This window comes from Schistocerca americana, chromosome X (genome assembly GCF_021461395.2).
Source record: "Schistocerca americana isolate TAMUIC-IGC-003095 chromosome X, iqSchAmer2.1, whole genome shotgun sequence".
NCBI lineage: Eukaryota > Metazoa > Arthropoda > Insecta > Orthoptera > Acrididae > Schistocerca > Schistocerca americana.
This window is the reverse complement of record NC_060130.1, coordinates 360,413,482-360,440,235: the sequence shown is the minus strand read 5'-3', so window position 1 is coordinate 360,440,235 and position 26,754 is coordinate 360,413,482. Positions and strand designations below refer to the sequence as shown.

At 40.6% G+C, this 26,754-nt stretch overlaps 1 protein-coding gene across 1 annotated transcript in view; it reads right to left on the bottom strand.

The window, feature by feature from the left end:
• Positions 1–700: 700 nt before the first annotated feature.
• LOC124556032 (trichohyalin-like) overlaps positions 701–26,754 on the bottom strand; it is a 79,673-nt gene continuing 53,619 nt past the window's right edge. Inside the window, exons 8-10 of the mRNA XM_047130067.1 lie at positions 3,658–3,849; positions 1,033–1,210; positions 701–864 (exon numbers count right to left, since the gene is read on the bottom strand). Of these exons, the coding sequence (XP_046986023.1) occupies positions 701–864; positions 1,033–1,210; positions 3,658–3,849 (534 nt within the window). The remainder of the gene's footprint in view (positions 865–1,032; positions 1,211–3,657; positions 3,850–26,754) is intronic.

Sequence of the window (26,754 nt, the reverse complement as noted above, 5' to 3'; positions counted from 1 at the left end):
TCCTGGAAGATATTCACAACACTTTCAACTAACTCAAACTTCCTCTCGTTATTCCTTAGAGTATTGGACCTTTTACGGTACCTGGCAGACATTATGTCAAACCATTCATTCATCACTTGTATCCACCACGCAGTGGTTAGAGCATCCTTGTGCATTTTTCTGAGACATACTGCTTTTTCCAAAACTGCAGCAGTTTTCGGCAGAAAACAACTGAACTGCAGTTGTAACATTGATTTTGGTACAATGTGAAGGAAACGAATGTTCCTCGTCTATGTAGTGCAGAGACCTTAATCCATCCTTTGAACTGTTTTCTATTTCACATAATTCTTTCATAAACGATGATGGAACATTTTTGGATGGCAAATCATGTTCTTTACAAATATCTTCTGGTAAAGTTAGGACATGAGATATGAAAGAAGAACGAATATTCTTTAATAAATGTGGTGGATCTGAAAGAACATGTATTGTTTCCTTATCATCTGCTGTGAAAGAAGTATTTTTGTCCCTTCTATTAACGTTCACACCTAAAGCATTGCACAATTCCTTGTAGATGTCCGCATCTGAGACTACTGTTTTAACTTTTAACCCTACAGCTGTAGCAGCCTGGACAGTGGACAATACACGTCTTTATATCTGACCCATTAGTAGATGTACCAGTTATTTTGTAGGCCACAATCTGCTTCCATGGCGTTTTTAATCCTCAGAGAAGAACACCTGTGTAATGGTTTCCTGTTACTTCTTTAGCATCTAATGTTACATTTCCTACAAACTTCTTGCTTATGTTATCAAAATCCTTTGTACCACTAATTTCCACCTCATCAATGCTCATACAGCACATTCTACTATTTTCATCCACTGCTTCAACTTAGTTTTGCAGAAGTGTCATCAGTGAATTAATAACACCAAAATCTACCTTTATACCCTAAATTCTCCCATTCAGAGTGCTGCATGATGATGGATATTTAGTGTCTCTCAAATAATTATATCCTGTCTTCCCCAACTGGAAACCTCATTTGAGTCCTTTTGTAATACCTACATCAGACCACTGTTTAATAGCATTTGCATTTTTTCTTGTATTGGAAATTTGTTCCTCTGAGAGAAATGAGAGGCTTCCCTTGTCTTCTTCCACTTCTTTTTTTAACTTTTGATGCTCTGCCTCCAATTCTGCTACTATTCGCTTTAATGCAGCCACTGATTCTGTTTCTGCAGCCTAGAAATACAAAAGAAAATGCATACATACAAAAAAATTGTATCATAATATCAAACGAAACATCACTTTATAATAATACTATTACACATTTTATACTGAAGTAGTAACTAAGCGATGTTGAAATATACAAGAATGTTACAAATCACTTGAACACTTCAATAAAAATATATTTTTGTCTAAAACATACTTCATTCACGTCCAATCAATTTAGGTTATAACTACACCTGTATTTAACACTGCATTATAATTTTTTAACATTTTAATCTGTTAAAAATTGTTACATCACTATTTTGCAATTCTTTCTTTTCAAATTTACTATATGTGGTCACTACATAAGGAGCAAATTTTAGTAAAGTGGAATGTATATATCAATTTATTTCAGTTGTGAAGATGAGACAAGAACATACAGCTGTTTCTTCATTTGAAGGCAGTATTGCAGTAATGTTAATAGATTGCTTCACATTGCAAGCATCTGGAATATTTTGGGTTTGACTGCGAGCTCAAGTCTGCCCTCCGCAGCTGGAGCTAGCAGTCATGTGTGTGAGCTGGGTGAATGTGTGTGCGTGTGTTTTCTATGCTGGACAAAGGCCTTATGGCCTAAAGCTAGTATGCAAATAGTCTTTTGTATATGTCTGTCACAGCTCAACATCTCATACATTTATCTAGCAAACTGTCATTCCTATATATTGCACACTACATTTTGCTTAGAAGAAGTTGGACTCATTGTTGTGGGTAAATGACATGTCAAAAAAATACAATGTCTTATAAAGAAAAATGTATTATTTTTCATTTTGTTTTTCAAAAGTAGAGTGTCATGAAGACATTTTTGAAAGTCTTTGTAAGCAGAGTACTTTTAGACAGGTTTTCATGCACAAATGATACTTTGTACAGTCACCAATCACACGGCAATTCCCATCACCAGAAACACACACACAAAACCAGAGTATTCATGAGTATATTAATGAATTACATTAATTTTATCTGTGAAAAGAACAATAAGTAAGGAAATGTATTATGAACTAATTTTGTTGAATCAAAGAAAAGCTATCTTGTGGTGGGGTAATACCATCATGAATTTTCAAAGGAGGAGTGCAAAAAATGAAAAATAGCCATTTAGGAACACTCACAAAAGAAACCAGCTTTATCCTATTTCCCCAACCATACACATTTAAAAACATTATTTGGTTCAAACAATAAATTTTTGTTGATCTTCTTGTGTATGTATGTAAGTTTGGTACTAAGAATATTTTGTTAAACGTTTTGCAACACAAAATCAGTAAAAGTTACGTATTGGAACCCTATTGGATTTTTCAAAATGGTGCAGATGTAAACGTTATGCTTACAAACCAGCCAGTTTTGCTACCACTGCCTACATGTGGCTTTCACATTCGCTGGCTTTGCCATCTCACAATCAAACTGTTGCCTCCAAACCTAACCTAAATCTCAGGCTGCACTACAGATCAGTCAGTTACCACAACATGGATTTGAAGGGGTCCAATATCAGATTTTAGCCAAAATGTCTGACTATCGTACCTATTGCACCTGCTTATTATTATTATCATACATAATCTTAAACAGCAGAAATAACACCTGTTCGTTATATTCACACAGGTTTCCTTCATTCAGAATTTAAATTGATTATTGACTGTTTCATGTCTTTGGTTTTAACTGTTGTTGCATATTTATTCATCATATTAGATCACTTTTTATCCCTAGTTATACATTTATCTAGCAAATTTTATACATTTATCTAGCGACAAAAAGTGATCTAATATGATGAATAAATATGCAACAACAGTTAAAACCCAAGACATGAAACACACAATAACCAAAATTTAACTTCTGTATGAAGTGAATCTCTGTGAATATAATGATCAGATGTTATTTGTGCGTTTTAATTTAGGTATAATAATAATAATAATGGTAATAAGCAGGTGCAATAGGTATAATAGTCAAATTTTGTGTTTCAAAATGTTTAACTGCTTATTCATTTATCTTGATTAAAGGAGAGATTGATTGATAGGACACATTTTGAGACATCAAGGGATCACCAATTTAGTATTGGAGGGAAGTGTGGGGATAAAAACTATAGTGGGAGACCAAGAGATGAGTAGAGTAGGCAGGTTCAAAAGGATGTAGGTTGCAGTAGTTATTCTGAGATGAAGAGGCTTGCACAGGATAGAGTGGCGTAGAGAGCTGCATCAAACCAGTGTCCAGACTGACGACCACAACAACAACAACAACAACAACATACATTTACCAAAATAAAAAATTACAAGTATTTATGAGAATGAAGTTTATATGAGTGACTGGATGAGGGTCACATTTGAATGGAGTTGGATATGGAAAAATACATTAAATTTTTTTCTTCCACTACTTAAATACAGAGTAATTAAATATCCTGAATAATGATAAAAAGAAAACATGCACAATACAACTGCACTTACTTTAGATTTTGATGCTGTTGAAGTTCTGTTCAAAAGTATCCCTGGTTTTGGCAAGCCAATTCCTTTCTTACGCTTATTGGACAGATTTTGCGGAGGATTAAGGACATCAAAAACTGTTGAAACTGCTGTTAATTTTAGTCTTTTCCAGCCATATTGTCTGTGAGGCTCAAACTGAGACTCTTCAATGTGTGCCTGTAATTTGTTGTTTGTTGAATTTTTCTTTAATTCTTGTAACTAAGAACTATAAATAAAATTTTACTGTTGTTTTTATCGTGATAAAAAACTCTTAGAGAGAGGATAACTGAAATACTTAAGCTAAACACAGAAATTAACAACTCTGAAGACACTGCACTAAAGACTGCTTATGCATACATAATTAACACAAGAAAATGTGGAAGTATACAAAGGAACAACCTCACAAGAAAATCAAAACACAAGTTTGACACTTATCAGTGCTTTCAAACTCTATTTAAGTAATTTGTTTTTGTGTATGTGCATGTGCATGTGTGTGTGTGTGTGTGTGTGTGTGTGTGTGTGTGTGTGTGTAAAAAAATTATATAGGTCAGCATTTACAAGTAATATAAATCAAGTATATAAATAAAGATTTTGACCAGCTGATTCTGCTAAACTTTCAGTACTATGTTTCAAACTGAAATATATGACTAGACAAGTTCTGGTACATACATTGTTGTAGGATGAGCTCAATACCACACAGCTGAGTATTTTCTGAGCTCATTTATTTTCCTCTCATAGTGATGTAAACTTGTGTATGTTTCTGTATATTAGCTTTTCTTGAATGATATGAGGTACTTATTTCAGGCAATACCAAATGCCCATCTCAAGATAGACCACTACATACTACAGGCCTACTAACCCTACAGACCCAGCAACAAACATTACTGCAGAGGCACTGTCATTATCGAAGTTCGTCATTGTGACTTCCGGGGGGCGATCTGATATCGATGACATTATTGAAATACAAGCCTAGGTCACTTAAAACTGTTTAGATGACCGGTTTCAGCCGAATTAAACTGAGTATAGCTTTTGACGTGACCTAGGCACTATCAACCCAAGGGCTTAATGTTTTACATTATGTGTTCCTATTGTGAAACGCCGATGGTGGAACTGGCGAGCTTTCTCAACTTTAAAAATAGCAGGTAGTTCTGAAGTTTTATGATTACTATTGTGATACAGATCCGATGAAGGCTTAATTCTGCAAAAAACGGTCATCTAAATAAAAGTCTTAAGCGATTGTGGCTTGTATTTGATTAATGACTGTCAATATACTACAAGACGCACATACTATACTCTAAATACTGTATGTTAAGAAATGTTTTTCTGTGTTATGATGTTTTGGGGATGCTAACTCCCCACATGCAGAATTTCTGTTAAGAGGCAGTACTTTCAAAATAGCTAAACAGAAACATACATTCAAATATCACATACGATTATTACTATTAAATATTGCTTCAGGTCATAATAAATATTATTTACTTGCAATACATAACTTGCGCTCCATCTGGGTTCCCAGTTTTCGCGACACCAGTTAACAGTCCATTTTTTTCTTCTCTCTGAATCTTCTGGGAAACGAACGATTCTAAATCCACTTCTAGAATGGTTAAAAGAGTTTATGGCAGCACAACAATCCATAATTTCCATCCTAAAGTGCCGTGACGCAAATCCTATAGCACCGAAGAACATTTACATTTCAGAGCTCTGGGAAACAAAAAGGTTGAATGCGCCAGCTTGTACTTACAGGAGCCTTAGTCTACCGCACTATGTTACAAAAACAACTACAAGGTATTTTACAAAGTTATACTAATCCATTCACACCATGTTTTATGAATCACTGGCGACACAGTACCAGACATGCTCTGGGGGATGTTTACTTTCCACAAAGTGTGTTAACGCTGCATGGAATAGAAGTATGTGTTATTAATAGTAGAAACGCAAGAAACACATATTCATAGAATCTACCTAAATCTCTGCAAACTGTTCCACACTGTTTGAGAGGAAATTGATTCTTAGTAATCCAGTATGGGAGCTGTGGTTCTGTGGTCAGTGATTTGTCTCAGTACAGCTGACTCTACAAGTGCCAGGATTTCCTGAATGGAAGGTGTTTATGTAGTGTACCAGTAACACAGTTAATGGTCAGAGAAGTGCAGTAACTTTCTGGTCAGTCATTAATTCACCTCCAAGTGACTATAACACAGTAACACAGCTTTACAATTTACTGCCAATAATAGACAATAGAGAGATGCTACATTTACCAATCCAATCCTTTTCCATCCAACACTATATAGGTCACTGACAACATGACACAAATGAAATACTTCTCAGCCGTTGTTTATAGCAAACATATTTCACATAACAGCTCACTTAACAACTGCAAATAAGTACTCAATAAACTGCAAGTAACACCGCTACACACTGTTCAGCCAGAACATTATGATCACATTCTATTGATATAAACCTGTCAAGGTGATAGCAGTGTCATCTGGTGAGGAATGACTGCTAGTTGGACACATGTACGTTGCATGTAGTATCAGTGAGCATGCTGTCTGTGTGTAGACTGTGGAAGGCATGCGATCTATCTGAGTTTGACAGAGGGCAAATTGTGATGGCCTAGAAGCTCAGCACAAGCATTTCAGAAACTGCACTATTTGCCAGCTGCTCAAGGAGTTCTGTGGTGAGTGTCGTCAACCCATGGTGAAACCACAGTGAAACCACATACATATGTCATGGGATTGGGCAGCCACTCCACATAACAAATATTAGATGTTATAAGGTTGGCAGAATGGTAAAACAGGACAGGTGGCAAACTGTGGTAGAACTAACATCAGACTTTAGTGCTGGGCAGAGTACAATTGTGCACTGAGCACTTCTAAAAGTGGGCTTCTGCAGCTGATGACCCATGCATGTGCCAATGTTAACATAATGCCAGCAGCAGTTATGACTGAAATGGGCACATAACCGTCAGTACTGGATCTACATCTACATCTACATCTACATGATTACTCTGCAATTCACATTTAAGTGCTTGGCAGAGGGTTCATCAAACCACAATCATACTTTCTCTCTATCATTCCACTCCCGAACAGCGCGTGGGAAAAACGAACACCTAAACCTTTCTGTTCGAGCTCTGATTTCTCTTATTTTATTTTGATGATCATTCTTACCTATGTAGGTTTGGCTCAACAAAATATTTTCGCATTCGGAAGAGAAAGTTGGTGACTGAAATTTTGTAAATAGATCTCGCCGTGACAAAAATGTCTTTGCTTTAATGACTTACATCCCAACTCGTGTATTATATCTGCCACACTCTCTTCCATCTTACGCGATGATACAAAACGAGCTGCCCTTTTTTGCTCCCTTTCGATGTCCTCCGTCAATCCCACCTGTTAAGGATCCCACAGCGTGCAGCAATATTCTAACAGAGGATGAACGAGTGTAGTGTAAGCTGTCTCTTTAGTGGACTTATTGCATCTTCTAAGTGTCCTGCCAATGAAACGCAACCTTTGGCTCGCCTTCCCCACAATATTATCTTTGAGGTCTTTCCAACTGAAGTTTTTCGTAATTTTAACACCCAGGTAATTAGTTGAATTGACAGCCTTGAGAATTGTACTATTTATCGAGTAATCAAATTCCAACGGATTTCATTTGGAACTCACGTGGATCACCTCACACTTTTCGTTATTTAGCGCCACACCATACAGCAATCTTTTCTAAATCGCTTTGCAACTGATACTGGTCTTCGGATGACCTTACTAGACAGTAAATTACAGCATCATCTGCGAACAACCTAAGAGAACTGCTCAGATTGTCACCCAGGTCATTCATACAGATCAGGAACAGCAGAGGTCCCAGGACGCTTCCCTGGGGAACACCTGATATCACTTCAATTTTACTTGATTATTTGCCGTCTATTACTACAAACTGCGACCTTCCTGACAGGAAATCACGAATCCAGTTGCAGAACTGAGACGATACCCCATAGGCCCGCAGCTTGATTAGAAGTTGCTTGTGAGGAACGGTGTCAAAAGCTTTCCGGAAATCTAGAAATACGGAATCAACTTGAGATCCCCTGTCGATAGCGGCCATTACTTCGTGCGAATAAAGAGCTAGCTGTGTTGCACAAGAATGATGTTTTCTGAAACCGCGCTGATTATGTATCAATAGATCGTTCCCTTCGAGGTGATTCATAATGTTTGAATACAATATATGATCCAAAACCCTACTGCAAACCGACATCAATGATATAGGTCTGTAGTTCGATGGATTACTCCTACTACCCTTCTTAAACACTGGTGCGACCTGCGCAATTTTCCAATCTGTAGGTACAGATCTATCGGTGAGCGAGCGGTTGTATATGATTGCTAAGTAGGGAGCTATTGTATCTGCGTAATCTGAAAGGAACCTAATCGCTATACAATCAGGACCTGAAGACTTGCCCGTATCAAGCGATTTGAGTTGCTTCGCAACCCCTAAGGTATCTACTTCTAAGAAACTCATGCTAGCAGCTGTTCGTGTTTCAAATTCTGGAATATTCCATTCGTCTTCCCTGGTGAAGGAATTTTGGAAAACTGCATTCAATAACTCTGCTTTAGCGGCACAGTCGTCGGTAACAGTAACCATCGGCACTGCTAACTGTAGTTGTCTCTTGGTCCCTCTAACAGTTTTTATCCACTTTACTTATCTTCATTGGCAAATTGACTATTCCTTGATGCCTCAGGAGAAGACGACTTACTACAGTCAAAACTAGTCATGTCATTTTATGTGATGCTGCCACAGTGTCAGTACTGTAGGGTCTGATGAATCTTCATACCTTCTTCATCATGCTGATGGAAGGGCTTGAATCCATCGTCGTATAGGGTAACAGCCCCTTGACAGCTGTACTGTGGGACAGAGACAGGCTGGCAGCAGCTCCATTATACTCTGGGAAACACTCACATGGGTCCAATGGAGCTCGTGCAAGGCACCATGACAGCCAAGTATTATTGTGCAATGGTTGCAGACCATGTACTCCCCTTCATGACCATCAAGTTTCTAGATGCCAGTGGCATTTTTCACTGAGATAATGAGCCATGTCACAAGTGTAGGGGTGTGATGGAGTGGTTTGAGGAACACAGTGGAGAGTTCCAGTTGATGTACTGGCTCCCCAACTCACCAGTTGTGCACCCGATCGAACAAATCTGGGATGTGATTGAACATTGTGTCAGAGTTCATTGCCAGCCTCCCCAGAATTTACCAAAATTAGGTGACATGCATGTACAGAGGCAGTGCCAACTCCCTCCAGTGACCTACCGAGGCCTTATTACTTCCATGACCTGATGCGTCGAAGTTGTTATCCATGCTAATGGTGGACATGCTGGCTATTAGGTAGGTGATCATAATTTTCTGGCTGATCAGTGTATAAACATGAGTTCAGTCAATTCGACCACTTACATAAGAAAGCTGGACAGGATATGGTGGGAATGAATAGACTGTTTAAAATAAAAAAATAATGTGAGAAGTTCCCTTTCCCAGAAGACAACTACAACTACTCTACAGAATTACTAAGAATAAAATTTCCCTCCAGTAGTGTAGAAAAGTGAGGGGAGATTTACATAGATTCAGTCATTATGTATTTCTTAGTTTTATTAGTTATTCATATCTGTATTCTGTGTTGCGTCAAAGCACTTTGTATAAAATAATGTCCCCACCGGTGTGTCTATCCAGTGTGATACATGTGATTCATAAGACAAGCTGTGAAAGAGTTGGTATAACTTTGTGTAACACCCTATAGTTGCTTCTTTTAACATAGTAGGGTAGAGAGTGGGGACTCACCTAATCACTCTTTAGCTTGGAGATCTAAGAGCGAGAGAAGTGTGAGTCTGCAATCTGTTAACCTATGCTCTCTCATCTATCCTCCACCACCCATTCCCCTCCAGCATGTCATACCCCAACATTCAATTTATCACTTAATATGGATCTACTGTACTGAGATGAGGTGCACACATTTACTATTTGTCCTTAACCCGTTTCATTTAACAAAAAAACATTAATTTTATACACAGTCTGTCAATCTACCATCCACACTGCATCTACCCTCCACCATCCACTCCCCTCCAGAATGTCATACCACCAAAAACCCAATTTATTGCTTAATACGGCTCTCCTCTACTCAGATGAGCTAATACATTTACCATTTGTCCTTTACTCATTTAATTTAACAATAAACATTAATCTTATACTATTCAAACACTGTTTTAACACTACAATTTCTCCTACCCCTGCAAAGCAGAAACTAACACTCCTAAGGAAAAAATGAATATAATCTTATTTATAGGAAAATTAATGTTGTTCAATTTTGTACTGGGAAACATTTTCGCTAGAAGCTGTTGTTTTTGACTTATTGAAGTAAAACTGTAAAAACTGACCTTTCAATGACCCCTCCCCCATCCCTGCATTGACACCTCATGGTTAGGATTTTTAATGTGTAGTTCAGGGCCTTTTCTCCTACCATTATACAAAAATTTATGAGTAGACGAATCTTTTAATGTACTTGAGCTTTTTTGGTCTTTGTTAACTGGGCTGTTGTAGGATTGGTTAGTGATGAGTATAAGAGAAAGTTGTGTTACATGACGATGATGCAGGTGGAGCATCTAAGAGCGATACAGAAATAAACCTAGAGGACAAAAGCGAAGTTGAATATGTTGGATGTTGTGGGCAGGGAATTGCACCAGTTAATACCACTGTCTTAAAACTACAAGAAATAACAAATAATAGTGCGAATTTTTACTGAGAGTTTTTTGTTGGTGCCAGAAATTCATCATTTATGCCAGTGTTGCCAGTAATTATAAATCAGAAGAACCTATACAGAGTACTTCAAGTTGGATAGGTGTTCAGGGGTTTAATTATGCACACTCTTCTCTATTGGAATAACAGAGAAGGGATGGTGGTCATGAAACCTGGGGCTCGTGAGAATGTCATTTACAGTGCATGAAAACACGTTGAAAATACACTGCCAAAAAAACTAAAGGATTACTTTTTTGAAACCCCAACATTTTCCTCCACTGCAACACAAGTTCGAATATCCCTAAAAGGTTCCTACAACCATTCTATGTAATGGGGCAAAAGCATAGCGCCCTGTGACACCGCCCTCAGGCTCAGCACACTTCAAACATCTAGGGTCGACACATGCAAGGAAAATACCTTGGCTCAGAAGTTCATGTGAGATATAAGGTGGGTTAATGATAGTAGCAGGGTAATGGTGGCACGAGAACATTTTGTTTGCGCAGGTTGCATACAGTCAGGAGAAAGCATATATTCAGGGGGCAAGCATACGTTCAGAGGCCAAGCTATTGTTATGCTAATTGATTTATGGCACCCTGTGGATTGATTTATAATGCCCTGGGGATAATCTGTCCTTCTGAGGAACACCCCCTCCATTCCCCTCCCCTCTTGCTCCTCCACCCTTCTTGGAAATCCCCTCGCTGATGATAGCACACTTTTGACATCAAATTAATTGATTGCTGAATCAGTCACTTACTCCATCTTCTTATGCGAAATTCTACAGCACTTATCTCTTGTGTAGGTCAGGAGTTTAAACAGGAGACCAGGATGCTACATGCAGTCATAGGCCTTTTCGTGGTCTATAAATGCAAAAATGGCGAAGTGACAAGAGTTAAGTTGGAGGGAGAGGAGATGGGTGAGGCATAGGAGTTGGTCATTGGCAGAGAAGGAAAGTTGAAAGCCACATTAGGTGTTGGGGAGGAGGTGGTGTTGATGGAGGTGGCGATGAATCTGCCCAGTAGGGATGGATTCTAAGAGTTTGCTGAACACCGAGGTGAGACATATAGGGTGACAGGAAGAGGCATCAGATTGAGGCTTGTGAGGTTTGGGGAACATCAGGATATGGGAGGTTTTCCACAGGTCGGGGTAGAAGCTGGTGGCAAGGATTACATTGTAGAGATCGGTAAGGACTGCAAGGAGGGAGGGAGGGAGGGCAGTGTTTGAGGTGGCAGTAGGTAATGTGGTCATGGCCGTGGGCAGTAACACATTTAGTGTGGAGTATGAGGATGATGTCCTTTGTAGTGATGAGAGTGTTAAGTTCTGATGGTGATGTGTGGCCCAAGTACTGGAAGCTTGGAGCAAAGGGAGAAGTGTTCAATGAATCTGGGAAAAGGGAACAATCAAATTGGGGATCATCTGGAATGGAAAAGACTTTGTATAGGTGGGAGGCAAAGTCAGTCAAGTTAGGTTGTCATGAAAGGGAGGCTTATCATGGGGGAGAGGGTATTGCAGGGTAGGATGGTTTCCAGTAAGGCGTTGGAAAGCAGGCAAAACTTAGAAGAGTTTATTGGGAGTGTGGCATTGAGTTGTGTGCATGTCTATCACCAGGTATGGCAATTCGTTGCAGTAAACATATTGCGGATGTGTCATTGTAACTGCTGGTGGTGAGGGAGTGCATCCCGCTCATGAGTGTGGAGGAAGAATCAGTACTCAATGGGATCATGCCCTGTGGGGGCAGGGCTGGGCAGTGAGGGTGGATGGCTTTGGCAGGAATATGGGTGGGTATGGCGTCAGTCAAGGTCTGGTGGAGGTAGGTAGTGGTACGGGAGATTTCATTGGGAGATTGGCTGGTAAGGTTGTGGCATTCGACCTGAGTGTGTATGGAGTCCCAATAGGCATCCCAGTTGGCATGGGAGTATTCATGGAAACCTTTAGGGGGAACATCAGGTCGAGGGACAGGGCAGGGATGGCGAGCATCAGAGACAGTGAGGAGGTTGGGGGCGTCGTTGCTGCCAATGAGGTCAAGGACTTCTGCAGCGATGCTCCCAAAGAGGTTGGGAGTGATTAGGATTATGTTAGGAGTGGTATTGGATTCGGGGTGGGTGTGTTGGGGGAGGGGAACCGTCTCCTTGGAGGGTGGTGATAAATTGATGCCACTGCTGGAGGTCGGCAGGAGCATGGCTGCTGATATTGCGGTCTGCGGCAACAAGTAACTGGAGAAGTTGCGATCAGTATGGGCCAGAAAATTATACGGCATGGGAGTGCGAGGGTAGATGTAGATGGTGGCACATATGACAGGAAGGGTGGTAAAGAAGAGGCTGAGGGTGAGATTATTGAGGAGAAGTTGGAGCAGAAAAGGGAAGTGTTTAAGGTGGCTGATAGCAACCCCATCATCCATTAGGGGGTACGAATTATCAGTGCAGCGGAGGGTGTAAGAGGCTGTGGAGATGGAGAGACCGGGTTGGAGGAAAGTTTCATTTAGTATGAAGGCATACACGCAGTATTGATTGAGGGTGTGCAGGAAGAGGTGTTTGTGGGTTGGCGGGGAGTGTATATTATGGTAAAGGATACTATAATGTTGCCATGCCATGATAGGAGAGATTTAGTTGCGGTTGGTGAGTGGGATGAAGGTGAGGTGGGCTTGATTGTGGGAGTAGGTGGCATAGGTGGTGAAGTGAAAGACAGAACGGGCAGTGAGGGTGATTTGGGAAATGGTGTGGGAGCGTTGGAATGGGTGGATGTTTTGTAGCACAATGGTGAAGAAACGGATGATGTCCTCTGCAGTAGGATGAAGGTGGAGGGAGTTGTTTGGGTGGATGGGATCATCTACTGGACAGACAGGGATGGTGAGCTCTGGGGTGACATGAGGAGGCTTTGTTTTGCATTTATACAGATGGGACCAAGTCAGAGTTTGCTCTTTGTTTTTGTTTTCAAATACTTCCTCTGTGGCAAAAAAATGATGAGCTGGCGAACCTTTGTTGCTATATGTTAAACAAACATATTGTATTCGACAGTAACCCAAAAGAAGTGTTAGTTACTACACATACTGAATGAAATGAATACTACTGTGAGATCGCCTGCATTGGATCATACGGACATAAGTCCATATCTAGATGCATATCAAACATCTAGCTCGGCTACTATAGCAAAGGAATTTTGTCTATCCCCAGATACATTTCATATTCCAGCCAGTACAATGGCTGCTCCCAAGTTTTGGCTGGAATGATCTGCAGTGTAAATAAAAAGGAATTGAAGCATAAGCCTTCTGTGGTTGACTAATAATGTTACTGGAGTTCTGAGTCGTTGTGTCTAAAGACAGCTAACTCTGTTCATCTGTGTTGAGCCCTCGTGTGAACAAATATATGCTCTACCACCGGTCGTTGGCTGCATTGCTCGAGCATCTAGTGTTCTAACACCACTGGAAGTAGGCCTTACTTATCTTTAAGGTATTTTGTTGTTACAACATGAGTGAATCTGTGACACACGTTAGAATATCGAAAACCAAGCTTCGTTCCTAATGAATATGCTAAAGGTTTAACTCATGTCGTCCTTGTTTCAAATCTCAATAAAGTCGATTTCGCTGAGTCTACCTAGTAGTGCTCTATGGACATATATTTTGTATATTCATGTCTGAAAGTAGAAAAACTTGCAGAAAGGTAGTATTACCGGGAACCAGGTGGGGTAGGCAGCTTTCGAAGTCCTGCCAGGGGACCAGGATCACCTGTGTTGGTCCCACGGAGGATTGCTTAAGGTGGCTTCCAGAGCACAGGTGTAGATGAAAACGAGACAAGAGATTAATTTACAGCTGGTGTTCACACATATTTTGTTGAAAATAATGTCTCACATAAGTATGTGCTTCACATGCATTAGTCATTCAAGTCATTGCAGGCGCTACAGTCTGGAGCTGAGCGACCGCTACGGTCACAGGTTCGAATCCTGCCTCGGGCGTGGATGTGTGTGATGTCCTTAGGTTAGTTAGGTTTAATTAGTTCTAAGTTCTAGGCGACTGATGACCTCAGAATTTAAGTTGCATAGTGCTCAGAGCCATTTGAACCATTTGAACCATTTGAACCAAGTCATTGCACTGTCTGGAATATTTATTTTGGACTTGTGGTTCTTGATCTCACAAGGAGATCCCCCAGCAATACGACTTTTGTAGTTTTTTTCTTCTTATCGTATGTGAAGTTCAGAACTGTAATATTGTTATCCTAAAGCAGAGCGAGGTATGTACCAAAAACTCTGGAGAAAATCGATTTTCCAGTTTTTCAAGGAACTTCAGCTTATTTAATTTTCTAAAATACAGGCAACTTATTAGGACAGCCAGCAAGGTTGACTCAGTAGTCTTGGAGAACTGAAATCGGATAATCTAAGGATCTTGCTATGGTCTCTTTTTTTCTTCATTTTATTTTTTCGTTACTTTCGAAGCTTACATAAATATAAAATTCGTCAAATCTGTGCTAATTTAAACGTATCTCACGATTATTTTTATGGAAAGTGCACATCTTCTTGTTTGTAATTACATATCGCACAAAAAATTCCAATATTCATTGCAAATATAAATTCTTAATTATCAGTATTTTAGAACAAATTGTTAACAAAACTATTTAAAATATAGACATTTATACCTTTATTAACAATAATTTATAAAATGTTGATAAGTTATATTTGCAATTAAAACTGGAATTTTGCATGCAGTGTCTAATTAGAAACGTGAACACCTGCAATTCATTAAAATAATGATTAGATGTATGTTAATTAGCATTTCGTGAAATTTATATTTAAATGATTTACATATTCGTATCTGAAGAAAAACATGAAATGAAAAAAAAGGCATAGAAAGATTCGATCCAGCAATCCACTGATTATTATCCGATCCCCATTCTCCAAAGCTAGTGAGTAACCTACGCTGCCTTTTTTTCTGCTCGTTCTGTCTATCAGTTTTTTTGTTATTATTCGTCATTAGGTCTGTGCGGATGTCACATGATGTATCATTAAATTCATCGTCGAAAATTTCACTCAGTTTTTCCCTTTTATTTTATTTTCTTTAAATCTATTATTACAGAGTGTGGCCAGCCACTTGCCCAAACACGCTGAGCTACCATGTCAACTCCTGTCGTGAAAAATTGACTTCATTTTCTGGAATCAAAGTTCCTCAAGATTCTTGGAAAACCTCAAAGTAGGTGTTCTCGAGAATTTTCGATAGTTGCATGGAACTATTACAGGTTATTGATATTTGAGTTCTGAAATTCACATACCATAAGTATAACAAAACTAAAACTGAAAGATGATTGGTGGGTGGCCTCCCTTACTTAGTTTAGAAGCCTCTGCCTTCTGTATAGTTTTGAGGCACAAGAGAAATTACGGGACGATTTTTTGCACACGTTCTATTTAGTGACGAAGCGTCATTCACCAACAGCGGTAACGTAAACCGGCATAATATGCACTATTGGGCAACGGAATATCCACGATGGCTGCGACAAGTGGAACATCAGCGACCTTCGCGGGTTAATGTATGGTGCGGCGTTATGGGAGGAAGGATAATTGGCCCCTATTTTATCGATAGCAATCTAAATGGTGGAATGTATGCTGATTTCCTACGTAATGCTCTACCGATGTTACTACAAGATGTTTCACTGCATGACAGAATGGCGATGTACTTCCAACATGATGGATGTCCGGCACATGCGGTTGAAGCGGTATTGAATAGCATATTTCATGACAGATGGATTGGTCGTTGAAGCATGTTCACCGGATCTGACGTCCCCAGATTTCTTTCTGTGGGGAAATTTGAAGGATATTTGCTATCGTGATCCATCGACAACGCCTGACAACTTGTGTCAGCGCATTGCCAATGCATGTGCCAACATTACGGAAGGAGAACTACTCGCTGTTGAGAGGAATGTCATTACACGTATTGCCACATGCACTGAGGTTGACGGACATCGTTTTGAGCATTTATTGCAGTAATGTGGTATTTATAGGTAATCACGCTGTAACAGCATGCGTTCTCAGAAACGAGAAGTTCACGGAAGTAAATGTATGACATTGGAACCACCGAAATAAGATGTTCAAACGTACCTGCGTTCTGTATTCTAATTTAAAAAACCTACCTGTTAGCAACTGTTCGTCTAAAATTGGGAGCCATGTGTTTGTGACTATTACAGCGCCATCTATCACAAAGCGAAAAAAGTGGTCCAACTAAAACATTCAGTTTTCTTTACGTACTACAAATATGTAATAAAAAAATGGGGTTCCTATTGAAAAAAACGCAGTTGATATCCCGTTTGATCTATGGCAGCGCTATCTAGCAGGCCAACCATAGCGCCATCTGGTTTCCCCCTTCAAGCTAGACAAGTTTCGTTCTTTGTAGTTTTTTCGTTTGACGCTTATTTCGTGAGATACTTGGCCCGGTCACGATCAATGGACCACCCTGTATATAAGAGGAAATGTAAGACACCTTATTTGGTCTTAAGTGTGCCAAAGTGCAGTGCCACGCCTTTTCACACAGCAGTCTTCAATCGCACGTCACTCTATTTCGCTTTATGGAATTCAAACGTGTATATTTTTTAATGGTAGTCATCAAACCTACATTCAGGACAGTGGGAATTAAAATTTCCTGTGGTACTTTTCTTAAAAAAGAAAGAGAAAAAAAGCTCGGAGTAAATACTGGATGGGATTATTTGTGAGCGGGAGAGTAAGAACTCTTCAGAACATTTGGTACTCTTTATTGCCTATTAGCTAATAACTTTCTATTTTGTGTGACATAAAGTTAAATATAGGAAACATGAAATCAGCAAAGACGAGAGACAAGCAAGACATTACACATTTCTTCAGTCCTTAGGTCCCAGCATTATTTTCTCTATAATCTTGCTACAGCTTTAAACGGGGTCCTTTCCTTTCTGCGAAAGGATTTATTACCTCATCAAAGATTGTCAAATGTTTTGCTACATGAAAAATTAAAATGTCATTGCCTAACGTTGAAATAGCTGTTAATGCCAATAGTACCCAAGAGCGGTGCGGTTTCACGATGTGTTTACGTCTGTTTTGTCACTGCTAGATGAAATGAAATAGGCCTTTCTGATATTGTAGCAATAGTAAAAGCGCCAAACAAGCGAGGCTGTTTTGGCACAAACGGTCATTTCTATATGCGTCATTTTCGTAAATAACACCCCAAAATGTAATTCACGAGGTACCAATAACGAATTCCTATTAGGCCTATTACAAGCAAAAAGATTTATGTTAGGAAATAGTTTCACATTTCATTCATATGCTCTAGTTTTTCAAGCATGAGATCGATAAGTAGTGGTAGTACGAAATTTTTATTCAAATTTGGAATCGTCATATTCTTACATACGATTTGTGTGACGTCCCCGTTTCTTCTTCTTCCTCGTTCCAACAAATTATTTCGTAATTAGTAATGCTGTAACTATTCCTGCCATTGTCAAAACGTACTCTCCGGTTAACTTTACTAACCCTACCACATCACCAATTTAGTTATCCCGCATTTATTCTCCGGTTAGACGTTATTACGTGTTCGTACAACGCGTTTTTCGCGTCATTCCGAGAGTAGAGCTTAGGCTTAAGTGATTGCCAACCGGGGACTGTGAAACTCGCTCTTAGTAGTATAGCAATCTGGCACAAATTATTTGTCGAAATATGTAATCTTCCTTCCTATAAGTCGTTTATTTCCACTCTGGAGATCTGAATCTACGGATTTCGCTAATAATTATAACAACGATTATCATTCGCACACCCAATCAACCACATAAACAAACAGCGATTGGTGTTCACCCGTTCAAATTTATTCGGCTCAGCTCGTGTAGCCCCGTCCCCTTTACTCTGCCGGAAAGTTTTTTATTTTTTGATACGACAGGAATTCCACTGGGAGAGTCATCACGCACACCATGCACGCACTCAAAAATAAATCGACTTTGAATGTATTTTTTTCTCCAAGAATATGAATGTAGCTTCCCCTGAAATTGCTATTGCCGTCCGGGCTTTATACCCCTGTTTGCATATTTGCATCCCCCCCTCCCGCCACAGATCCAGCAGTACACTGCGGCAGGAGCTCACGTATCGTGTAGATGTAGAACAGACAGCGGCTCTAAACATTAAAATACTTGTGCAGTGTTTATTGCCAGCACACCTACCTATTATTTGTAGAACAGCCGTGCTAGTGGACGATGAATGTTGCAACCACAGAAGAAAAAATTGAAATGATCATGATTTATGGTCAGTGTAGGAGAAATGTTGAGGCTCCTGCTGCCTTGTGCGCCGTGCGTTTTCCAGAGAAAGTACACTCTCTTTCTTTCTTTGATAAGGTTATGACACCTTTATGTCTGATGCCAGCTGACAGACTGGCAAAAGGAAACGAAGCAAACGTGTTACATGAGAATCTAATGAAATAGCTGTACTAGCAGCAGCGCACGACAACCCACGGATAATCGCTTGGTAATTACACCACGATTCTGTTGTCTATAGGAAGTATTGTCACGATACTGGATTGTTATAAGTAGCATCCATACCACGTGTCACTACATCAAGAACTTAATGGCTCCAAGTTCCATAACCGGGTAGTGTTTTGTGAATGGGCATGTCAACAAATACGAGACCCATATTCTTTCCCGAGGTGCTGTTTTCCGTTGACTCCACATTCACGAACCATGGTAGCTTTATCCACCATAACATGCATTACTTGAGTGTAGACAATCTCCGCCAACTTGATTGTCAGTGTCCTTGGTCGGCTAATGTATGGTGTGGCATCAAGGGGAAAAACTCGTTGGTCCATATTTTATCAATGACACGTTGAATGGACACAAATATCGCATTTTCTGGAACAGGAACTACTGGTAGTACTTCATGATGTTGCCTTGAACGTTTAACAGCGTACGTGATTTCGGTATGATGGTTGCCAGCACATTACACAACTGAAGCACCAGTGGTATGAGACCGTGTTTACGCTGGCTTGTGTATTGGTGGAGGTGGACCTATTAACTGACTCGCAAGGTCGACGGATTTGGGGATATTGAAAAGATATGTGTACCAGTAAGTGCCAACTTGCAATGAAGCCATGGTCGACCACATCCGAAACGCCTGTGCTGACATTACCGCAGATATGCTTATATCCTGTGTACGGTCATTTGAAAAGCGGTTCACTAATCGTTTGAAATTGGCGGTACTATGTTTGAACACTAACCCTAATTGGAAAAACAGGGAAGCTTCAGACAAAACGGATGTAGATTTTGCAGTAGAATCGTCACCTGCAATAAAAAATGGGGGTACCCATAGATGATTTCAAAGTTGCTTCCAGCCATCTGCACACAAGGTGGTGTGGCAGGTCGAGTGTGCTATCACTGGATGTCCTGCTCCAAAACAAACAAATTGGAATTATAACTTTTTTGATCCAATGTGTAATTTTAGAGATATTTCAATGTCTTCAGTTACAAAAACATCCTGTATGTAAGTAATGCAGCTGAGTCTGAAAATGGTCCCGGTGGAGGTTCGAGTCCTCCCTTGGGCATGGGTGTGTGTGTTTGTCCTTAGGATAATTTAGGTTAAGTAGTGTGTAAGCTTAGGGACTGATGACCTTAGCAGTTAAGTCCCATAAGACTTCAAACACATTTGAACATTTTTTGAGTCTGAAAAACAGCCCTGTAATGTTCGGATACAACATTAGTAGTGTACTGCCTGAGAATGTCACATCAATTACATATCTCGGGGTAACGTTCCAAAGCGTTATGAAATGAAAAAGAGCATGTGAGGATTGTAGTACGGAAGGCGAATGATGGACTTCGGTTTATTGGGGGAGTTTTAGTGAAGCGTGGTTCATCTGTAAAGGAGACCGCATGTAGGACGCCAGTGCGACCTGTTCTTGAGTACTGCTAGAATGTTTTGGTGGTGCACCAGGTTGGATTAAAGTATGACTTCAAAGAAATTTAGGGGTCGGCTGCTAGATGTTTCAGTTGTAGGTTCAAACAACACACAAATATTATGGCAATACTTCATACTCAAATGGGAATCCCAGGAAAGAAGATGACTTTCTTTTCATAAAACACTGTTAAGAAATTTAAAGCACTGCTATATGAAGCTGACTGCAGAACGGTTCTACTGCCATCAACATACATTTAGAGCAAGGAGCACAAAGATAATATGGGCGAAATTAGAGCTATATTTGCGAGTGGAACAGGAGAGTAAGTGACTGTTAGTGGTACAATGTACCCTATGCCATGCACCGTATGGTGGCTTGTAGAGTATGTATGTAGATTCTGTATGTGGATGTAGATCCCATTCGTTATGTCTGCCACTAATAATATGGACTCATATACCGGCACTTTCACCTCTGGAGCATATTCACATGTGATCTTTATCTTTCAGGTAATACCATTATAGACGGCTGTTAAGTAAGCTCGCTGGACAAAAAGATGGTGATTCCCAGGAGACATCAAGCTGATACCATGCAACACGTCCTCTAGTCTTGATAATAGTATTAGTAGGGAAAGAGTGGCACAGGTACAATTTGTTAGTGTGGGTTGCAGACATTCAGGGGCAAGCCTTCTGTCAGGGGAAAATTCGGTTGATTTATGACCTCTGGGCGTTAATTTATAACCCCTTGGGCAAAATACGTTCTTCTGAGAACACTGCACCCCTCCCCCTCTCCTGCCCATCTGGGGAATCCACAACCCTCCCCCTCATTCTCGCTAATACAAGTACACGTTTGATATCACGCTGGTCAGGGTGGCCGAGCGGTTCTAGGCGCTACAGTCCGGAATCGCACCACCGCTACGGTCGCAGGTTCGAATCCTGCCTCGGGCATGGATGTGTGTGATGTTCTTAGGTTAGTTAGGTTTAAGTAGTTCTAAGTTCTAGGGGACTGATGACCTTAGAAGTTAAGTCCCATAGTGCTCAGATTCATTTGAACCGTTTTTGATATCAAATTAATTGACTGATTAGTTAAACTGATCAATTAATTACGCAATCCCCCTCCTGGGAAATCCCCCAGTCCTCCCCCTCTCTGACCCCTCTCCTCCCAGTCCTGCCTCCAGAAAAAAAATGGAGGGAAACTTGCTCAGTCTGTGTTGAGCTGCCAGACTGGGAGGATCAATATAGTATTTATTTAAACAGTTTCACCCAGTTTATTTATTTATTCAAACAATTAGGAAAAATTTCCTACTATTTATTTATTTAAACGATTTGAGAGATGTATTTCACACTTACCACCAAGTCATGCTGGAATGTCTTTTTATGCTCAATAGAAATGTCTCATCAAATATATAGCGGTGTGTGCAGTATTGTTTTCTTAAACAATTTACAGGACATGTCCAATCAGCGCCTGCTTGTCTCACCGTCACCGTGGCTGGTGGTATGAGTTGGCGCAAGGCTTCGGTCGACTGGAAGTCACAGATTAGCTTAGCCTGTGATAGCAGCTGGGCACAAAGTATTGTTCGACCTGTCAGCTCTCGCCCACAGCTGTGGGAACATGTCCCAGCAGCAGCGCTCTCTGTATGAATGACTAGCGAAGTGACCATTATGGTGGGTGAGCGGCGACAGTAGCAGATGATGTGTGTGCTGCGTGAGAAGATTCAATATGCCGGATATTTGCGCTGGACGATTATTCCCGCCATGCAAACTGATCGGTTGACTGTTTGGTGACACTCTCTCCAATCTCTAAGCATTTCATAGGGCCAGCAAGTGGATGCTGGGGATGGGCATGGAGCTGCCAATGCATGTGCGAGTCTCTCCTGACTGGCGCTCACGTGATGGCGCGGTTCCTTGGCCAGCGACGCAGCTGCAGATTCTTAGTCGGCAGGTGGTGCACTCCTCAAGATAATGAGTGTGTGTGGCTGGTAGGATTTTTTCTTCAGATATATTTAGGGCAAATCTTGTGGTGGAGGAGGGTATTTGTGTTGTCAGACATTGGTCCGTATAAGACCTCACATATATTTAGCACTACAGTCTATTTGTCGGAACATTAATTACTTGATTTGCAAAATGTTTTTGTGTGATTCTCAAACGCTGAAAATATGTCATATTATAAAGAAGAATCATTTTAAGCTGGTGCTGAGTGTTTTAAGCGATATGCTTGCCTCCTGTAAATTGTTAAACAATTAATTTGATAAGGTAATGCAAATGGACTACTCCCCTCTATTTTTGATATCGAAACTGCGTCAGCCCTCCCTTTGTCACCGGCATTAGCCAATAGGTACACAGTAATCTGAGGAGAGATGAAAACCTCCATCTGTGTGTTTGGAGGCGTTGGGTACACTAAAACAGGAAGTAGCCGCTTGAGACAGAGAGAGGGAGAGAGAGATAGTGTGAGGTGCAGAGAGAGAGAGAGAGAGAGAGAGAGAGAGAGAGAGAGAGGCACAATGTGAGTCTGATATAAAAGGTATGTCAGCACCTAATGATTTTGTTTGGAGGTGATGTGTGGTCCAGTGGCTGTTGCAGCGGAGCGAGCCAAGCTCATCGATCCGGCGGTGAGGCCACGACAGCGCTTTCGACACGTGCACACACCCCACAGTTCCGCTGGTAACGCAGATACTGCAATGGATGGTTCAAATGGCTCTGAGCACTATGGGACTTAACATCTGAGGTCATCAGTCCCCTAGAACTTAGAACTACTTAAACCTAACTAAACTAAGGACATCACACACATCCATGCCCGAGGCAGGATTCGAAGCTGCGACCGTAACAGTCGCGCGGTTCCGGACTGAAGCGCCTAGAACCGCTTGGCCACTGTAGCCGGCTGCAATGGATGCATAGTGCTTCCAGTCTTACGCCACAGTTGCAGCACACGTGTTTCTTTGGCAGAAGAAAGTGACTACAATGTAAATACGTGTGGTGAGTGTTTTATGCTGAAGTTATTCCTTGAGGATCAGAAAAAAATACCACAGATTAAATATTCCACAGTAGTTCTTACCAGTTCCACTAGACATACATCTACATTTACATCTACGTGATTATTCTGCTATTCACAATAAAGTGCCTGGCAGAGGGTTCAGTGAATCACCTTCAAGCTGTCTCTCTACCGTTCCACTCTCGAACGGCGGTCGGGGAAATCGCGCACTTAAATTTTTCTGTGTGAGTCCTGATTTCTCTTATTTTATCGTGGTGATCATTTCCCCCTATGTAGGAGGGTGGCAACAGAATGTTTTCGACCCCCTGTTTAAAAAATCCACTTTGCCTAATCCGAGTCAGGAATGCTGTTGGCCATTCACTTCGAATTGATGGGAGCTTGAAATTTTGTTAAAAGGATCTCTCCACAACGAGAAAGTGCCTGATTACTGCTCCAACTCCCAAATCATATCTGTGGAACTCTAGCCCTCACTTCTACCTGACCGGCGGGATGTTCTTGGTATCAAATTGATAGGCTACTTAATTAAACGATCATGATAATCAGTTTTCACAGTGAGTAATTCTTTTCCAGCTGTCGGGTTACACTAGCCAGGTACCTCAAATGGGAATCCCTGGAGGGATGACGATATTCTTTTCGAAGAACACTAGTGAGAACCGATATTTGAAGCTGACTGTAGAAGGATTCCACCGCCATCAACGCACCTTTCATATAAGGACCACGACGATAAGATACGAGAAATGCGAGAGGAAACTCGACTGGAATAAGAAAGGGAATGACTCCGCCACACAATATATGATGGCTTGCGAAGTAAGCATACAGAATTAAATATAAATATAGTCTACCTATTAAGATGTCACTCCATTAAATTATAGACACACAAACCTCACAGAAGTATGTTGTCTTTTATTTATAGAGGAAACTATAAAAGATGATACGTCTGCTGCTGATTGTCTCTTGGTAAAAATCTTCGCATTAGCTCCTAATTTTCTCATTGCAGTTACTTGGCGAGACGCATGTGAGAGGTTGTAATGTTTGCCACAAGACATAGAAGAAGCAGTACAGAGCTCACCCCTCAACTCCTCTTTCGTCAGAGTATTCCTTAGTGCCGTGTTCCCACGAACCTTCCAGTCTTCGGTGTGTAGCATTTGAATCCACATGATTCCCACGAGTAAGAGATGTCCCCCATCAAGTCACAGACCACTGCTAATTCTCTCGAAATCCCATCACTTTCCGACAGTACTGCTCCATTAGTTAGAGGGCTGTCTTTTCCGCCACTCATCACTGACTAGGTAGAGAACTATCAAAGTGAGAAAAATTGTACACTAACGTACACCAGGAAATTCGCAAGCATGCAGAATACACGCAGACTGAACAAAGAAATTCAGAAGCATAACACCTACAATTCATCGGCATGGAATGATGGTCTATAAATATCACCCTGTACATGTCCTGATGTCCATTATCATGTTCCCATGACTACTACGTTAGAAGTACGAGAGTGTAACGGTGTCAGAGACTTCGTTGACAGCACAATTCCTCTCTCTGTCTCTCTCTCTCTCTCTCTCTCTCTCTCTCTCTTTCTCTCTCTAGTGTGGGAGGACCGTATCCCATAGACAATCTTTCACAAGAGAGGGCTCCTGTGTTGTTCTTTCATAAGCAGTCTGATACACTGTTTTTCTGCTGTAACACATGGAAGTAGCGCGTGACTACAGCTTTATACACCGCCATACATATCGTTTTTCCACCATGACTTTGACATCTGTGTCAAGTGCTAAACTGGCATTAACACGTTATGATCCATTGGCTCTCACAGAAAACTGGACACTGCATTGGGTCTATCAGCTGTTTGGTATAACTTACGTTTGATTTGTATACAGTTGCATGCTCTGTACTGGACTTAGAGCACTATCTATAGGCGATCAATGACAGCAATCTCCTCCATACCACAGTCAGAAAAAGATTTCCAGCGCACATTGATGAATCATGTCTACCAGACCGATGAAAAACCCATTTTGGCACCCTCCTGTAGATGAACAAAGATATATACGAAGTACTCCATGCCCCTGCCACATCTCGGACATAAATCGAGACTTCAGTTTCATAACTACAGTGATTCTAAGGTAGTAACAGGGGTTTGTGAGGTACTGCAATCTCTGTGTATATATTAGCTTGACCGATATTATGTGTGTTGAAGAGACTGTGTTCTGTTCACGTTGTTAGTGCTGCATTGCATGTAATTTCACATGTCAAACACTGCTGCTACACATTTTTATATTTCCTCATAAGGTGCCATAGCTTCTTGCATTTTTCGTTGCTGATGATAATTTTGTAGGACTGACGCCAGCGTAGCATGATTTCTAAACAGTTACGAGATGTGAGCAGTGAGAGCTCCAGAGAGCTGTTTAATGTCATGTATCACAAAGAATCTATGTTATTTTCCTTCCGTGTAGAAGGAAGTAGTTTTATCATATTAACGTTTCTCGCCATAGTGAGTGGACTTGCATGATGAATGTATGTTAGGTGTTCGAAATATATTTCCTGCAGTAGGGTAATAATAGCGTTGTATTCCACGCAGCTAATACATCGGAAACCACACTGCTTTCACGTTATAGCATGTTTAAATGCAGAACCGCCTATAGCCTTAGGAGTGTGTGTGTTCGTCCTACAATCATTTCTCTCTTTCCAACATCTTCCTCGTATGGAGTCCAAACACTACAACAATACTACAGAACTGACAGCAAGAATGGTTTACAAAAAACGTTTCAAACTCCTTCCGTCTGGAGAACGATCATGGATAAACTACACATTTCTTCATCTTCCTGATCGTCTGTTAGATCACCACAGCGCTCACAAATGAATCAGGCTCGTATTTACTATACATCAATAAAGGTTGCTTACCTCCTCAGCATGCATTCATCTAGAGAAATTGAGTGTAGCTGTATGAGTGACGTGAGTAAGATTGGTACATAACAGTCTTAACGAGACAGAAGTTACGGTATTGGAATGGGAATACTGGTCTATACCAGAGGTGTCAGACAGCTGTGCAAGCTTGGAACACGTGTTATGCTCTTCCCAAAAGCAAGATATCAAAGTGTATTGATGACATGGAAGAGCTCGTTCTGTTCCTTCATGAGACGTCGAATGTAATGGGTACAGTATGCTCGAACTTCTGGTCAGTTCGAAATTAAATCGGAGACGATATTGCAGGGAGGATTGGTTAAAGACAGAGGGACAGTTACAAGATTCATAGAGAGACTATCTAGAGTTCTGCTCAGGATCCACGAGTGTGAGAATACATTGTGACTCTCATCCACATAGGAAGAGCTGGTCAGTCGTAATAAAATATTACGAATTTATAAGGTGTTTCGGTCAAGGATTGTAGTTTTTGCACCTCCTCTCTGTTGATGGCTATTTGCTACACTAAGAAACAATATTTTCGTTATGTGGTTTCTGCAGTGTAACAGGGTTTG